The sequence below is a fragment of the Ooceraea biroi genome, chromosome 11, assembly GCF_003672135.1.
Source record: "Ooceraea biroi isolate clonal line C1 chromosome 11, Obir_v5.4, whole genome shotgun sequence".
NCBI classification, from domain to species: domain Eukaryota; kingdom Metazoa; phylum Arthropoda; class Insecta; order Hymenoptera; family Formicidae; genus Ooceraea; species Ooceraea biroi.
In genome coordinates this window covers 9,570,775-9,589,400 of record NC_039516.1, presented here as the reverse complement: position 1 = coordinate 9,589,400, position 18,626 = coordinate 9,570,775, and the positions used below count along the sequence as shown (strand labels likewise).

Here is an 18,626-nt window from a genome sequence, read left to right as displayed (position 1 = left end):
ATGCACGTGATTAGCACATTGTATGTAACTCATATCCGATTTCACCATCAGGAAAAATACCCTCGGGACGAGATTTTCAGCTAATGTGTCATTACTATGTATAAAAGAGAACAGTTTCCCTCGTCGGGGGCAGTTGTGCTTCCTATGTGAAAACGGATATGTCTGCAGAAGCGATTATCAGTTTCTATCTTGTCAGTACGTAAATATGAAACTTCTCGAGCTCTTAGAGATCAAATGATACTATTGTTAGATTATAGTAATTAGCACACTGCTCGGTATAAAATGTTACTGGCTGAATACAAAAGTATAATATTTCTGACGAGCACATTGTTAATATTTTTTTTAATTAATGCATCACTCTGCTTTCACATAAATCTATTTATTTGCTGTCATCCTTTCAGTAGCACATTATAATTTATCATTTAGTACTTATTTAATTTATTCATTCATTATCATCATTATAATATCATTCATAACAATATAAGATGAAAATATTGTTTGATATTAGAACTCGAGTTACCTTGTCACCTGCTCATCTGCCATTTATTCAAATTTATTGAACGCAAAATATTTGCTAAAAAACCTTAATTTACATTATCAAAAGCCATTTTAATTCCGATCAATGTCCAATGAGATAAAAATGGGATAGTTTATATGTCGAAATACATTTTACTTATTTATCAAACTTTATACAAACTATTGACAACTATTATGATATGTACTATGGGATGAACAATTACTTAAAGTCCAAGTTCCAAGTATCCAAGTTTTATAAGTTCTAAATAGAAAACTAGATTCGCAACTATCCTGTTTTCGAGAAGCTATGGATGCTATTAAGATTAACCATAATTATGCCGTGTCATGACCGAAAATTCTCTGTCGCAGGATACGGGTGGAGCACATGGAAAGACAGCTGGCCAATCTGACCGGGCTCGTTCAGAAAGCCCTGACACACGCGCCGCACCCCAGCCCATCACCACGAGAGTACTTACAGGTCCCACCAGGACGTGATCCTTACGCGAGAGCCGCAGGTACGTGTCCGTGATGGAATCGCAATATTTTCTTCCTATAGATTTTCTTTCTATACTTTCCATTTCACTTTCACGAGATAACGTCGTACTTTTGGATTCTCTTTGCAACGTATCGCCGTAGGACGAGGCTTGTCTCTGAAAGGATAATGCCGATCTGGCATCTTGATTCGACGTGGGCGTCTCTTGAAATTGCGGTACAAATCACGTAGACAAGCCACGTCATAGATTAGGAGGAGACGTTTGGACCATCGTCTCGAGACGATCGATAGCGCTTTAGCGATGTCGGCTCGTTCATTTCCTTCCAGATTGCTTATTTTTATAGAAGAGTTAGCGCATTCACTTAATTCACCAAGATAGTTTCAGCTAAGAGGCATATGAGACTGCTAGACACCCCATACAAAGTAGTCTCTAGTAACATTCATCTGTCCGTTTCATCCGTGCCTGTTCATCTATTCATCCACCTTCATCGTCTCTCGACCACCCTCAGACATCTTGAAAACCACGGTTCTTAGTAACATCACCATGCCGCAAATGCAGCGGAGCCGATAGCCGACAGTTAGAGGCCACGAACAAGGCGACCACGCCGAGTTTTTAATTAATTTATATGAACTTTCACGATGTAATTCAGGATGATTGCAGATAAAAAGTATAAAAGTGTGCCAAGAAGCTGAATTGAAATATAAATAAGAAAGAACTTGAAAGACTTTATGTAATACACGTTATTAAATTGATTTTACAGTTATACATTTTGCATACACAAAGCTCGCATTTGTGCGAGAAAAGTTATATTATGAGAAAAGTATGGAAAGCGTGTCAGTCCAAAAAATTGGCAGGAATTCTTGGCACTCGCGACATTTCGTATTTTCAGTTGAGATTCATAACGATGCCGTGGTCGCCTTTCAGATAAATCGGAATTCACCGAAACGACACAACTTTAGATATAAACGTGCATTACGTATACATATATGTTGCATACATACATGCAGATATACATATATATTGGAAGAATTTATGCCGTGAACCACGCGTTACCAACAATATGCCATTGCTCCTATCCAGCGTGTCTTAAAAGGGATTCGTGAAACCCAGAAAACATTCATATCATATGCATCAATATCCATAATGCGAATTAGAATAGCGGAAGCAAGCAAGAAGCAGTATTTTTCAGAAAAAGATAGCTTCTGGGAAATTAACAATTGGATATTAATCGGTGATGCAAATTTTGCATTGAACAAACACTCAACTATTTTACCTCAATCGAATCTAACAAGTCAGATCTTTCATCTATCATTAAATATGTGAACAAGTGCAATCGACATTTTAATTCTAATTTCTGAATATAAATTGCCGCTTTTACATACGATTGGAGACTCAATTAGTAATCAATAGTAATTATATCGAAAAAGAATATAAAGTTCGTGAAAGAATTAAAATCGATTTAACGAGACTCCGCGCGCTAGTGGAAATGGTCGCGAAGGACAGACACGAAGGAGCGATTTCTCCGGGAAACTCGCGTTAAGCTCGCATTTCGGATGGTTTAATGGCATAAGGTTGCCCAGCGATGTGGTCTCTCACGGAGTGAACTCTCCTAAAACCCTGCTGTACAACTGCTTTGTTATTCCGACTAACGCACACACCAGGCGCCGGGGATGAGTTCGACAAACACTCTAGCTCCAGCTCTGCCTCATTGCCAGGTGTGTCTCTCATCTTCTTCTATCTTCTATTCACCTCCGGAATCACTGTATAACCGCTACTTATTATTATATATTATATATTACATATTTACATATATATATTACAATCTTTTTGTCTACTTATATATTTATACATATTTATATATGTATATTTAACGTTGTCTCTATCTTTTATCGTCGTCAATAAAGCGCGTGTCCTTTAAAATTCAAGTGTCTCAACCTGCCGTTACAGATGACTCGTACTTAAGGACCGACGTTAAGCCGCCGAAGTTAGGCAAAGGTGCGCTTCAATATATATGTTTCTTTTATATGTGCACCCTACATGTTGCGAATGCGCTCGCTGCATCGCCGCCACTTGCCACTTGCGTCATCATTGTTGCACGTGTCGCGCACATTCGTGCCCTCACATTGCCCTTTTTTATTTGTCAAAAAATGTACAACCTTGTGATTTTATCCCATCGAGAAATTTTAATGTCACCATTTATTTCGAATTGTTGTCAAAGTGATTCTCGTCTGATGATTCGTAATTGTTCTCGTCTTTCGTTGTCTTCCTAATCCTGCAATCATCTGTCGTTCAAATCTCGTGATTGTTTCTTTTTGTTTGTTTTTCTTTCTTTGTTTCTCAAAAATTGGGCAAAAATATTGTCTTAACAAGAAGATGCTGTCGTTCAGTTTACGATTTTACGTTTCCTGCAATCAGCTTCGATTTTCGTTTGCACGGTGCACACGCCAAAGTCTTCACATCCTCACGATCGTCTTATCGAGTACCAGTCTTAGGAGTGACTCAAAAAAGCAATCGCTCACAATTGCATTAAGCAATATATTTAAAAATTATTTTGTACAAAATTAATTTCGATAAATGTGCACAACAATAAACGTTCGCAAATGTTGATTTCAATTTTTCCAGTTTAATCAATATTTCACTGCAAATATTATTGCTATATTTTTTCGGCAAAAAATGTTGGTACTCCCAAAGCTGGTGCTTTTTTGCCAATACGCGCATTATCGAGATTCGCATCGGCCGAATGCACACGCTCACGCTTCTTACGCTTGACGCACACGTACCACGCAAAAATATGCTGATCAACATCTATTCCAGACAAGTCGGTGTCGTTTGAAAAGTCAGTGTCCTTCAGTGACGAGCCACCAGACATGAACTCCCCCAAACAGCATTCCCCGCAACATGCAGGTAACGGCTAGCGCACGTCACATAAATGCAAAAGTGTATGCTATAAGCACGCTGTAAGGCCAGAGTCACATTGTTATTTCTACTAAGATTACTATTGTCGAGGAAGTGGTAGATATATTTGTCCAGGCGCAACGTCAGAAAAATTATAATATTTATAGGAGAGCTCGGAAGCTATTCTTTCTTTCAATTCTATCTCTGCCCAAGAAAATTCTTTATATAAATAAACAGGATCAATGGAGATTTTTTGAGTTATGTTTGTCGAGACCGGCGATGTTCGCCAAAATGTAATAAAAATTATGCAACTTGTAAACAGTGCTGTGAGATATCGTATCGATATTATATCTCGAGATATCGCAATCGGCTAGTTTGCAACGAGAACGCAGGATAATTGTGCATAAAAGAGACTGATATATGCAACCGCGTGTATAGACTTTTATTTTTTATTTATTTATGATTATATAATAACGATTTGCGTGCCAGATTTGAGACAGAATGATGCGTTTCCGCCACTTCCTACGATCATGTTAACGAATATCGTTATCAGAACGCAGCGTGCGTGAATATGTTACTAGTGCTAAGAATTAAGTTTAAACAAAAGAGACATGAGAGTGAGATCAAGTCTGTTATATTTAAACTGTCGGTCCTGCCGAACGCGTAGCGAATACTAACGCAATAATCTCTAACGCCTTCTCGTACGATTCTGCAATGCCTACCACGACTAGCGGACACAAAACCCACGAAACCGGCAATCAAATCCTCCACGTTGCCGAGGATGTCGTCGCAAGGTAAAACTTCCCCCGTTTCTATTAGGGATGGGACTATTCGGTGAATTTTCTGCTTGAAGAGCGCTTTATTTCTTTTACTCGTAATTTATTATCTCAAAATTTCTTTTACTTTATTATTTTTTATTATTACAGTTCGCTTCAAATGTGCATAATTTTAATACTATAGAAATTAACGTAAATTCTCTAGTAGATTTTGTCGAAAGAAGAGAATTTCCTCAGGATTAAACATTTTATTGTTATTTACTGCAGACGAAGCTGGATATTTTTGAACGTTATTCTTGAACTATTTGTTCGAGAATCACGATAATCAAGCTCGCAAATATTACGTTATCCGAATAGTCTCAGTCCTAGTGTCTGTGCTTCTTTCCTATGTGTCACGCTGTGTCTCTCATGTGTATATGTTACTCATATAACGAGCGCCGTTCCAAATCTTTGGTACAATCTTCTTCCGTCGTTCCGTCCGTGTTTCGGACTGTTCTACTTTTCTTTTATTTGTTCCTCGTCTCCTGGGACGACACTCCGAGTAAGGAGGGCACCGGAAAATTGTAAGTCCACTCTCAATAAAGAGCCGAGAGGCGCGACTGCTGCACGTCTGCCTCTTGGCTGTTGTTGGATCTCAACGAATTAATGTGCTCGTTCTCCATGTGAATCGATTTTCAAGGTACGAAGGAGGGCGACGCGTTCACCCCCAGCCAAGACGGAAAAAATATCTCGAGCGAGAGTCTGTGCGGAGAGTTTGCATGCCTCGGTGTGAAGCACGCATCGGGAAACACGTAGAATCGCGCCTCGTAGAACTTCCGGCGAACGCCTCACTACTCGTCGTTGACCTCTCTCTTCAAAATTGTACCCTTTTGTAGAATTCACCCCATCCGAAGGAAACCCTTTCTTGTTTCGAGTCATACGTGATAAGTCGCGTCGCACGAAACGCAACTGTGCCTTCACATGTATAATATTTTGTCATTTGTCGTTCATTTTGAACGGATAATCGACCTGTTGGAGAGCACATCCGCGGATGTTCACGGATGCTCGCGGATACCGGAAGCGAGCGATCCACGCCCATGTCGCGGGAGCTTTTCGCGAGGAATACGGATCTTCTCGCGTGCGTTGCCGCGTGATCTTGCTTCTCTCTCAGAGCGATCCGAGAGCGGTGATGCACATTCGCCGCCCGTCGATCACTCGAGAGCACCCCGATGCATCCGTCTTACGCCCCCACCGTCTGTCTCCCCGTCTGTATCTCTCTGCCCTCCGCGTGTAGATTCGTTCTTTATTCATCTGATTCCGGACGTCGGGGACGTATTTTCATTTGTCCGCCGGAACGACATTGCGCTTATCATGGACCGCGCCTGTCATGGGATCGATTCATCCGGAATCGTCCCACGGAACGTTCGCGGATAAACTTAGCGTGACTCTTGATAGGATAAACGCACGACAGTGATTAGAAAAATGCGCAGAAAAATAGAAATGAATTTCATTAAAGAAAAACATTTGCAGACTGATCAACTTTTAGATTCGCGTCTGCAGGGATTATTGCGCCACTGTACAGTGAGTAAAGAAAAATACGTACACGCAATAATACCGTGTTACTTTATCTCCATAAAGTCGTTTTCTCCATATACACGGTAACAGACGTGCGGATGCGACGGTCATTCACTGCTGTGCGTTTACCGTACATACGTTGCACGTGTACCGTTTGCACAAACGCACACGGTCGTCGGGGAAATTCGATTAAAGCGTGGACACCGAGCGCAAGCGAATTACAATCAGGATGTGCTTGCACGGCTCGACTTCATCGTCGCCCACAGTGTTCGTCGCGATAGGTAACGACCGAGATCTGCTCGCGGAGAGATATAATTATGCCCTCGCATAGAGAATGTCTCGTAAAGTACACACGCATACACACACATGTAGTATATTATCGTGCATCGCGGACAGTATATTATTGCACACGCACACACGCACTCTCCCACTCGAAACGCATCACAATATCTTCGTCCGTCACTTCAGACCATCTCTTCGTCATGTCCTCCTTCCGCTCCTGTCGCGACTTTCGTCATCCGCCCAATAAAATCGCGGCAATAAAAAGTGACAGTAAAATTGTGTTGTCACCGGTCAGTTTAACCGTCCTGTCCTCCTCTCTCATTATCCGGTGCCCGCTCCGCCACCGTGCGAAACCGTCACCGCGAGGCATCGATCAACGACAACGAGTGGCAAACGTCAAATCTAATCAGCCGATTGTGCCAGCCGCCGACCGGTCGTTTATACGTTCGGCCGAGACAATAGGCAGCAATCGGGTTTCGCAAATTCTACGTGGCCATCGGACACGTCCGATTATAAAAAGAAAAAAATCAGAGATAAATGGCCGTCTCGGATAGTAATTCTGCTCGCTAACGATCGGCTGCATTTGCAGCCGGTCGAGGAGCAAAAGTTGAAGTAAATGAAATACACTTGTCGATTGGACGTTTATTTTTTCGCTCTTCTTGATATTGGAAAACTCAGAGAAGCGTCTCTGTGTTGATCACAGAAGGAGCTGATTAGATTTGATTTGCATTCTGCACGGATCGTGTCTTTTCCATTCGTTTCGAAATTCTCTGATTTTCTTTTCGAAGACGCTTTTCGCACGCGTGGAGGAGCGATGCCGCAAGCTTTAAATCCTTTAAATGTTCACGCAACCTTGCGAGTATATCACGGATGACGGACGCTTCTCATATATGTCTGAACGAACATTTGCAGAGAGAGACAGGCACAAGCCGGCACCGCCGCCGAAACCAGCCGCGCTGGTGGCTGGTCAGTACGTGTACAGGGACCTGGAACTCACGCCGGAGATGTACAATCAGCTGCGAGGCCTGCAGAAGAAGGCGAAGGACCTTAGGCAGGAAGTGAGGAACCTGAGGCGCATGTCGCAGGCACAGGCCCACCAAGTGCGCGAGACCATCAGGGACACGTTCATTGAAATCAGGTATTGCAAATGTCAAGTAATCACATACAAACATATAACATTTCATGGAGCATTGCACATAGGAGATACATGGATCCCCATAAAATCTTTAAATATACAAAGAAAGAAAAACCGGATTCATAGGATTTATTCAAGCAACGCTTAAGTTAACACATTGTTTCACTATTGACACATTGATAATTCTCAAATGAAGCGATGAAAGATACAATATTTTACATTTCGGAACATTTGATCCAACTAATTGTTATCGCAGGGCTACGCTGTTATCGGGAGGGGACGCAGCTTGGATGGCCGGAGACGCAGAGAAGATTCGACTGAGCCGCGAGGAAGACCTCTACAAGCAGGAAATGATAAGGCTGGAAAAAGATCTCACGTGAGTGACGAGATGCCGCAGCTAGCTGCGCAGACTCACGGTAGTCTGTAGCGCGAGATCGTTAACGAATGTCTGCAAATTTTCAGCGAGCTGGAAAGCACCGTGGAGGAGCTTCGCGGTAACGTGATCAATAGAAAGACGCGTGTCAATATGTCGGATGTGGAGAACATGGCTTTGATATTGAGTAAATCCAGGTGAGCCGCACGATCGATGGTGTCGATTCTACTTGAGCGAAACGCCGTCGTTACGTCCTGTAGTTTACGTTAAATTCATTCTACCGTATCTGTATGTGTAGATCTTCACATGTCTGATCTGCGATTGTTAAAAAGTAGCTCTGTGAAGTTGGCACCCCGAAATGAGAATTTAAAAAAATTGATATAGAGGAAAGTCCCCGATTATGAGATACCATATCGATTTTGCCGAATGTAAGGAAATCTATAGGCAGAATTTTAAAATGTAATATGTTATCTTGAAGAGAATTTAATAAGCTTTAGGTTGGTCAAATGAAAAATCTAATTTAAATATTATTTTTTCTGAAAATTAAAAAAATTTGAAAAAAGAGCTTTACGCAGGATCGAGAAAGTGTGCTCCTAATATAAGATACCTCGAGAAATCGGTGTTAAAAGTGCAAAATACATCAGTATTGCAATTAAAAAACTTTATTAGATAGTTTTATAAAAATACTGCTGCTACAGCCTTCGCCAAATCTTCACGATTCCACTGTCGACGCTTCCTCGTATCTCTAACCTCCATAGTCAGATTCTATAAAAATTAAATACACAAAACTGCGTAATATAAATTCGTATTAACTTTTCTTTAACCTTAAGTAGTATTTTCTTTCTTTTTATTACACTACATAATCTTCATATTCGAGCAATAATTATCTCATATTAAGAGTACCCTGAATATCTCATTATACGAGCCACACGTCTAGCGGTTCCGCGATCATGAAATCTACCTCTACAATTAAGCAATTCAACAAATTGCGTATTTTCCTGTTACTACGATTCTACTCTATCATTGCATACTGAATTTATTGCCAACCATTTCTTTATTATATAATAAACAAGGTTTAAAGACTTACCTCAAGTTCCTTTGACATGTTCACAATTTCACAAACTTTTTTTGCAAAGGCTAAACGCAATAACGAACAATGAATTTTTCACTAAATACATTTTACACCAAGAGTAATAAGTTCATGGTGGAACTAACAGATGGTGCTCACTAGTTTAGCAGAAACCCCATTATCTCATATTAGGAGCATATCTCATAATAGGGGATTCTCCTCTATCAAATTGATATATTGATATAATTTACAAAGTTAAGTTGAGCAACATCTCAGCGCGTACTGAGCATAATTTTACCTTTCAGTAAAACCGTGGCTGACTTGAAGGTGCGGTTCCCAAATTTGCAAGAGGGCATGAAGGGTCTGCTCAGTTCCGAGATGGAGAAAGTGGTGCGCGAGGAGAAGTTCCTCAAGGAGGAGCCCGACCGATTGGAGTCTGCGTTGAAACGTTGCAAGAAACTGACCGGCACACTCGTGACGCTCAAACGGTACGATTCCCCTCATCTTTGAATGCTCATCGAATCCGCGGGTCTACTTTAATCGGCAAGACCACCGAGTCTCTTCGCAAATTACTTGATCCGAATTATTTGAAGTCGCAAAGTCTGAAATAGTTCGATCATCAGCAAGAATGCGCTGTATCAATACTTAAGCGAGTCTTTACGTTCTTCCGTTAACCACGTTCTCTTCCCTTGACTGACGAAGCTCGGTTTCTCTCAGCTTGGCGTCGGTGCAAGAGCAGCGATTACCAAACGCACCGAGCGTAGATGCCGAGGACACGCCGCCAATAACACCGACCACGGCGCAGCATTCTAAGGTAACCGCTCCATTGGCCCCGCTCGCTCGCTCGCTCGCTCGCTCTCTTTCTGTCTATCTCTCTCTGTCTATCTACCTTCTCTATCGAGACCCGAATCCTGGTCCCGCCGATCCCCCGATCTCTTCTTCGTCCGTCCCGTGAAACTCGCGCGAAACGCGCCCGGTTTCCCCGGGAACGCGCCGTCCGTTGCATGAGCTATCCCTCCGAGTCCTCCTTCCGAGTTCTCCAGTCCTCGTCCTTCGCGTATCGCGCTTGGAACATCTTCGTGTCCACCCCTGCTTCTCCTCTCGCCTCTTTTTTCTCCCTCGAGGAAGAAGAAAACGAAGAACCGGGAAGATTGTGGAAAAACTGGGTTGGTAACTCGCGTAATTCCCCAGCCTCGCCAGTTCTCGATCGGAGTTTCGGGCGGTTTTGGACGGGAGAAATTTCCCGAGTCGCGTCCCGCGGCTGTAAGAGCTCTTTCCTATCCCGAGGAGACCATGGTAGAGGACGTATAGCCGGAATCGCCATCGATCGGTCGCGCATGATGGATTTCTGTAGGGATCGTTCGCTTCCGAGGATGGGAAAAATGTTGGCACGGGCTTTTTGGCGTGAACGAGAGCGAGAAATCCCGGTCTCCTCCGGTATATACGTCCCTCCTTCGTTGCGTGCACATTCTGTCGTGTTGCACACTTTGTCGCGAGTGGCACGGCACACACTCTGATCCGTGTGATGATCGCAACATTGGCTTTCGTTAGGAGATGGGCACATCAGATGTGCGTATGCAACGATCAAACTAAAAAAAGTTAAAATTATAGATTCAGTTGTGTACATTACTGCTTGAAAATTTAACTGCTTTAAGGTATCGGATAATGAAAAGCCAAATTTGGAAGCTTGACAAAATTACATATGTATTTCTGAAAATTTTTCCTGTTTAATCGAATAAATATTTCACGGATTGTACATAATATCTAATAATCTTTCTTCTAAGTATGTACAATATGTAAAGTTGCTTAAAAGCTCTTCCTTCTCCTGACTATTATCTGTAAGCAAAGTTGTTTCATTGCAATACGAACACGCCTATGCATTTAATGGGAGCTCAATTGGCAAACGAAAAAGAAACGGTTGTGCCCATCGCAGCTTACTGCTCACCTTATGAGAACTCGCTCACCGAACACTCTTCAACACGATATATAAGGCCATTACAATTTGCCACCTGCCAACAAAGTAGAGCATCGATGAGACCACTCCACGCTTCGTAGATCTTTCTTGTCCCACATAAGTAAGCCGATCTGGTATTCTGCAGTGAGACGTGTACTAATCTCCGACCACCGCTTACCTCCCCGTATTCCCATTATGCTAACAAGCGCATGCAACGACTGATCTAGAGTTTTGTTCTGGTACATAATATATAAATATGTCTATATGATCTTATACACACGTAAAGTACTCTTGTTTCTCTCTGTCTCTCTCTACCTCTTTCTCTCTCTGCGTACATATGCATTACCCGTGTAACGTCTACGTTATATGCGTACTGTATATACGTACAATATAATATAAATATACAATTCGATTCGCGCACACTTATGACAGGCCGATCAAGCGACATTGATAAATCGCGGCGATGCGCGGGATCGCCGGAAGTAGACATTACTGTCTGTCTGACTGTGTGCTTGTGATTATTAATTAACTTATCAATCAAAATTACGAATTGTCACAGCTCGTTATTTGGATGCCGGAATATACATATTCCGCATTATGACATTTTTGCAATCTCCAACATTAAAATTGTTATAACAATAACGTACAACGATGGATTATAATTTCATCTTTCAGAAAAAGATTTATTTTGCAAATATAATATATTCAATATCTCAAACTTGAATTTATTTTAAATATGCCAGTCGTTAATGATTACATTATTGAAGCAGCACAGAAAAAACTTGCAATGAATAATAATAATTAATAAAATTAAATTTTTTAGGATAAGAATGAGGATTCTGGATCAGTTTAAGAAGACCTAGATTACCTTGAAGCAACGTTCTATGCGCGATCTGTGGTATATCTATATGTTAAAGCTATAATATGTAAGTGAAAGAAGACTGACATAGTCAGGCAGACAAGCCGATGAGTATCAGCACAAACACTATCGGGAAATTGGCACATGTGAGGTGACAACTGCAAAATTATTTTATAATAAATATTGCAATATAATTATTGATATCAGCGTTAATATAAACTTTACTCGAAATTGCACACACAACGTTTCCGATTTATTGCGTCAGTCAATATTCCGCGAAAATCCGATATTAATAATTTTTTAATTACAAGCTTTCGCTTGTTATTTAATTCGGTAGAGACTTTGCGAAGAAAATATACAAATTGTGCAATGTAAAAATTCGCTCGACCTACAATTCCACTCGGATCTGTTTGCGAACGGCGAATAAGACAGACGATCAGAAAATTCTATCGCAAGATGAGATCACGTTGGCGCAACGAACGAGACGGATGAACGAAGATGAATGTCGGACGTTTTCAATTGAACGAACTTGCAGGATCCGCGGATTCAGTATTGCGTGCTAGCTCTTCCCGATTGGCAAAATTTGCGAGCAACGAAAACCAAGAAAGATTACCGTCCCGCGAAGTCTTTCGATTCAATTTAATAATAGCAGACCCATAGCAACATGCAGTTCCATTCACCTCGTCCTCGCTTATTCCGGCTCACTATCTTTGGCAGACAGTACGAAATCTGATGTAAACCTTCTCATAAGATCAGACACGATCGCCTTGTCTTCCCCGCTTCATACACGTTGTACAATAATACGATACATGTACTGAGAGAATTCGCTATCACTCACGTGATGCACTTATCTTGGACATAGACGACTCTCGTTATTCAAAAGCAGAATTCGATATTCGCATAAACCGAGTAATGTCGAAGATGCTTAACAAAACATAAACTCAGAGCTTCAGCAGGATAGCACGTGATTACGGATTAGCGTTTTCCTTTTCTTTATCAATTTCGCGTTGGCCAGTCTTTCTCGTGATATCATTTAAATTGTAGCAATTATACCAGAAAGAAATAACAGTGCAACGAGACATCGTCCGCTTTTTGGTAAAGACGTCAGTGCTGAAAAGCATTGTTCGATCGCACAAGTATCAGCTGAATTTCATCGTGATCCGAGCAAGGTTCAGGCAAGATCGATCTTGGTCTGAAATTTCTCACGAAATATCTGGCTTCTTCTTTCTTGTGTCGAGACCGCATCGCCTTACGTACCGTTTCTAATCGCGCGATAATCAACCCCTCACACGACGAGTAACCCTTCGACATCCACACATGAAGGCTTTTGCTCACCGCTTCAACATGTGAATTGCAGTGAATATCCCTCAGAGCGAACATCGCAGCGGCGACGATTTTTATTCAGAAAGTGCAACATCTTCATTTCCGACACACAATCACGTGTGAAAAATACCATCGAGCCCCTCTCTCGCCATCTTCTTCACACGGTCCTCCCGGGATTAAAAGAAAAATATGCTGACCGCACACGAACACGATGATGGCTCTTTCTTTCTCTTTCTGTCTCTCTTTCTCTCTTTCACTCTCATTACTGTCTCTGTTTCTTTCTGTCTCTCTTTCTCTGTATCTCTCTTTTTCTATTTTTCTTCGCGCGTCTCCATCTCTCTCCCTCTCCCCCGAAATTTCGTCGTCTTTTAGCGTCATCCTTTCTCGAGCCGACAATGCAGCACCTCACGGAAACGTTCGGCGGAAGTCGAAGAAAAGTGCTACTTCTCTTTCTCCCCTGCAACTTGTCTCTCTCTCTCTCTCTCTCTCTTTCTTTCTTCCTCTTCTTTTCTTTTCTGTTTTTCTCTCGCTCTCTCTTTCTTTTCTCTTTCTCTCTTTCTGTGATATGAATCCCGTTCCTACCTTGTTGTCCACACAACCAATATTTTCAGTGTTTGCTGTGTCCCGATAGCATAGATATTTTTTATACATTTAGCGCATGGTGTGACAAAACATTCGTAGCCGTCGATGCTTATCGTTCATCAGTATCGGAAAAATCGAATCGCTCGAATCGGCTGTCTCGAGCTTCTTTTCCTTTCCCTCTTTCTCTCTCTTTCTCTCTCTCTCTTCCTTCTCTCTCTCTTTCTCATCGTCATTCACTCGTTTCGAGAGCGATTCGAAGATTGCTTGAAGAACAGCAATGCAACGTTTCCCCAAACGTCGCGTTGCTCGAATTAATCTCGGGATTCATAGGGCACGCTGCTCTCTGCCGTCTCGCGAAGGGACCACCCCCGCGGCCTGGCATTTTGCCCTTTGCGTCATCCCATTCCGCAATAGGCGGACGATCCTCCCATTTTTCAAAACAAAAGTTGCGCGCAAAGCGCAAGATGTGCAGCATCGCCCGGTGGCGCAGAGCGCAGCAACCCTCGCGGATCCGCGTGTTCGTCGGCGCCGATCACGATGTTTTGTCAGATCATTCATGAGTGTTAGCTGTGATTTAACCACGGAAATCTGCGACGAGTCCTGGCTTTTTTTTTCTTCTTTTTTTTTCTCTCTCTCCGGGCAATCGCGATGCGTCGGGACGGCTGGCCGGCCGACGACGGTGATCCAGGTTGCCGTCGTCGGGACGACCAGACGATGCCTCCGACGACGAGAGACGCATCCTTGCCGTGGCAGCCTCCGCTGTCTGGAGCCTGTCTGGCAAGAATCGCGAGCGATGCGGGTTACGCAGACTGTATTGCATACGAAAGCTGCGTACGAAGATCGTAAAGCAGAAGATATAAGAATAGAGAAAAGAAATTAAGCGAGGCAGGTGTTACAGCGTAACGGATAGTGAAAAAGTGATATTAATTTTTTAGTATGGCTGGAAGTGGAGTACTAACTTCAAGGAGGCCATACAGACCAGTCACGAGTAAATTTTTACTTCTTCATACTTGTAAATTATTATAATTATTATTACTATATTATGAGACTACCGTTTTATTCTATTATTATTATCATTATCATTATTATTATTACGATTATATATTATTCTGTACTGTTTTTATCTATATATATATTATATATACACGCATATACATATCTCTCTTTCTCTCTCTCTCAGAAACACGAATATTTATATTCATATATTCTTTTTCATCGGTATGTCTGCAGCACAATCATTGATAACTGTTATCCTCTCACGGCGCTCCGGAGCATTCCGCCAGATTCTGTGATTCTTCATGAATATTAAGAAAACGTGGTAGCTCAATCTGTCTCATAAATTTCGCAATTGACGATTCTGGCGTGTTCGCGCAAATGTAATGATATGCTGTACAAACTTCATGATGCGTGCAAAGTACTTTGAGGAAAACGCACAACTCAAATTTATAAAATTAATACATGATCACGTTTAATTTCATTGTTGAATATTAGTCCCGTTAAGAATTTTTTTGTATTCGGAAATTTGTTTTTTTTTTACACAATGAATAAACGTAAAATGATAAGATATGTATATGTAGAATTCTTACTTGTTGCTTCAGAGGTCTGCGTGACAAAATTATAGCAGTTTAGCGGAATTCTTCGGAGTGAATCCCAGTGAGTTTAACTCTCCTATCGCCACACACGTGTTACAGTTACTTGACATTCTTTCTTCACTTCGGTCTTGACACATGCTTGTTCTGAGACAAATCTCATTTTCATGCGACTCCTCGACTCTTCTTTGTATGATCGTGTTCTCTTTACCATCTCTGTGTTACGAGAACAAAGACAAAACCGGAAATGCTTTCCTTTTTCTACAAATCTGGAACTAGCGGCAACATCACAAAATGCACAGGCGATTGTTAATTGGCCAAGTTTGTGTATGGATTGTTTAAAGACTGAGAGATGTTTGTAGGTGCAACAAAAGATAAAGTAAAATGTGCAATAGATATGAGCAATTCTTTGAGTAAGAATATGATTGCTTGTGCAACGTAAATTAGTTTTATTAATTTCTTAATGTTATCTTGTTTGTGTAAATTATCCATTTTTGTTACATTAAATAAGCAATAAAATCTGCCAAACTCACTGCAAAACTATCGAAAAAATAAATAATAAAAATCTTTACTTTTAATATAAATACAAACTATAAATACTACGTATTATTACTTTCCACATTTCACTTTCTTTAACAATTAAAACTTTTTTCTTAAACCTTTTTCTTTGCAAGAATCACAAATTATGCAATTTTAGACTTAATTAAATTTTATAATAAGAAAGATTTCTATAATTGTGATAAACTTAAAAGATAGATTGTAAATGCAACATTACAGCTTACGAACTGCATTAGAACCGCAACCTAACAACTATTTACTTGATATCAGTCACTTGGAGACTTACTTCCTGGCCTGTTACGTTTGCTTATATCTATTGCACGTTTTCCATGGGGCACACTGTACGAGAATCGCGAGGTCCCGGTGCAAGGAACGCCGCGCGACTTCTCCGCTGCTCTGAGGCTATTTTATGCACCACATTGATTTCCTCTAGCTTTACCACTTTTCTGCCTGAGACCGTTCGAATATTCTGCTACGTGCTAGTGCCTGTGCCCGATACAGATACCGACGAAAACAGCCCTTTGTGTACGGGCTTTCGCGGTGTACTACAAATCCGCGCAAAATTCTCGCGAGGAGACGTCTGTGTGACGTACACACACCCTTACACAGAACAGAACCACGCACACAATCATACATATTATGCAAGACATACGCATTGGCTAGTCACTTGGCCGATTCGAGAGACGAGCGAACCTTCATTAAGACTCTGCTGTGCTACGTGCTATACGTCTTTGATTTTAGCGCTCTCACTTGGCCTTTTTCGCAAGATATACCTATATACATTTACCCCAGTTAATATATTACATATACAATATATTTACAACGTTTCCTCTCCTTAGTTTCTATCAAGCATCCGCGCACTTCCGAGCTAGCCTTTACCGAGACGCCCTTGCCGATTCGAGGCGAAAGACGAAGAAAAGAGAGCACTTTCGCTCGTCGAGCATCGGCGAACGCCGAGGACTGTTTCGCATCGTCGACGATACAAGATCCGTTTGTTATACTTTCTTTTCGTATTTGTCTTTCTTGAATTCTGCGAAATTGAGATCTTGTTAATATTTGTCAGAAAAATTGTTGCTTGCCATTTCATCATTCGGTTTCACGCAGTCGTGATCATAATCATAAACTACATCACAAGAAATGATATCTAGAAAAATGCCTATAAATTAATTAAAGATCATTCGGTATAATCTCCGTATGAAAACGTGAAGACGCCGAAATTGGCACATACGTGCAGCATCTAATATAAAATCTCAACTGAAACATTTATTTTTCCCAATTCTAATCACGACGATGCGAAATAATCGACGGCACGACGTAGAACGCGAAGTAGCAACGACCCGGACCTCATCAGACACATTCTGTCTCTCTATCTCTCTCTTTCTCTCTCTTTCTCTTTCTTTCTCTTTCGCTTCAATCCACTTCTTATAGTAAGGTCTCACCCTCGGCCGCCACTCTCAACCCTTGCCCTTGCCAGTCTCCCTCCCTCCCGCCGCTTCTGTTGTCTTTCTACACTTTTTTCAAGGTTTACATTGGATTTCCCATGATGTACCATGACAATGGCACGCACCCACCCGCGCGCGCGCAACTGCATTTCACGGAGATCCACCCCCCGTAGCGCTACCCGTTAATCTTTGTTTGTTTTTCCACCAGCTCTCCCTTTCTTTCTCTCTTTCTCTGGTCTTCTCTTTTTTCTTTCTCTCTCACGTCCGTCGCACCCCCGCCAATTTTCACGTGAGGTCACTCAACGCGCACAATAGCGCATCTTACCCCTAGGCCTTCTACCCTCCGCGCGCGTTTCCGCGGCTGTCGGACAGCAGCCCGCTCGAATCGCTGCTCGGCAGCGTGTGTACATGTATATATGTATATAACAAGTATATGATTCTCGACGGCATCGATCGTCTCCCAAGTAGAACATCCCGATGTGCCGCCTCGTTGTAGCACATGCAACGAATCGAGGAAGTCTTTCTGTTTCTTGTTCTTTCTTCTCTCTTTCTCTCTTTTCCTTCTCTCTCTCTCTCTCTCTCTATCTCTATTTTTCCATTGCACCATCAAGAAGATCAAGAAGACGTCTGCATATGTGCCTCTGTATGCACATGTGCGCGCAGTGGAATAAGATCGACGATAAAACGTGCGATCGCGGGGCGATGTCTCGAAAACCTCGAATAAAATGCATCGAGCTATTTTTATATTTTTTTATGAAACTATTGAGCTACACGGACACTACTCAGGTAGTTCTATTAATCAATTTTGTTCATCGATCTGGATTAATTAATTTTAATTGCAAAGTTGCGTAAAGTTTGGCGGAAATTAGATGAAATAAAGAGAGTCTAAAATTTGAGTAGAAGATGTTTTTTTGTTAATTGATGTCTCATTTAGTGTCGCAGAATTTTGTCGTTGAATTTATTCCACTTGAGGCTGACAAGTATCATGTGTCCATCATCATACGCCTTCAGCTGCAATAATCGATAGCGACAAACTGGTACATGTAGATCCAAATGCGTAATCACATCTGAGGATGGTTCGTCGATCGTGTAAATTCAAGCGTGTGATTTGGTACGGCGAAGTGTGTTCACAATTTCTCATGGTGCACTCCATTTCTTGTTTCACTTAAGATTAGATCGACTGTGAATAAATCCTTCATCTTTCTCTAGTCTCTTTCACTAATTA

General features: G+C 41.6%; 1 protein-coding gene across 2 annotated transcripts in view; it reads left to right on the top strand.

The window, feature by feature from the left end:
* LOC105278788 overlaps positions 1-18,626 on the top strand; it is a 157,670-nt gene that overhangs the window by 128,531 nt on the left and 10,513 nt on the right. The window contains exons 11-20 of one of the 2 annotated variants that reach the window (XM_026973733.1): positions 886-1,031; positions 2,672-2,725; positions 2,937-3,005; positions 3,825-3,914; positions 4,637-4,699; positions 7,430-7,655; positions 7,909-8,028; positions 8,115-8,222; positions 9,400-9,582; positions 9,812-9,908. In XM_026973733.1, coding sequence (XP_026829534.1) covers positions 886-1,031; positions 2,672-2,725; positions 2,937-3,005; positions 3,825-3,914; positions 4,637-4,699; positions 7,430-7,655; positions 7,909-8,028; positions 8,115-8,222; positions 9,400-9,582; positions 9,812-9,908 — 1,156 coding nt within the window. The remainder of the gene's footprint in view (positions 1-885; positions 1,032-2,671; positions 2,726-2,936; positions 3,006-3,824; positions 3,915-4,636; positions 4,700-7,429; positions 7,656-7,908; positions 8,029-8,114; positions 8,223-9,399; positions 9,583-9,811; positions 9,909-18,626) is intronic. The other variant, XM_026973732.1, reaches the window with a different exon arrangement.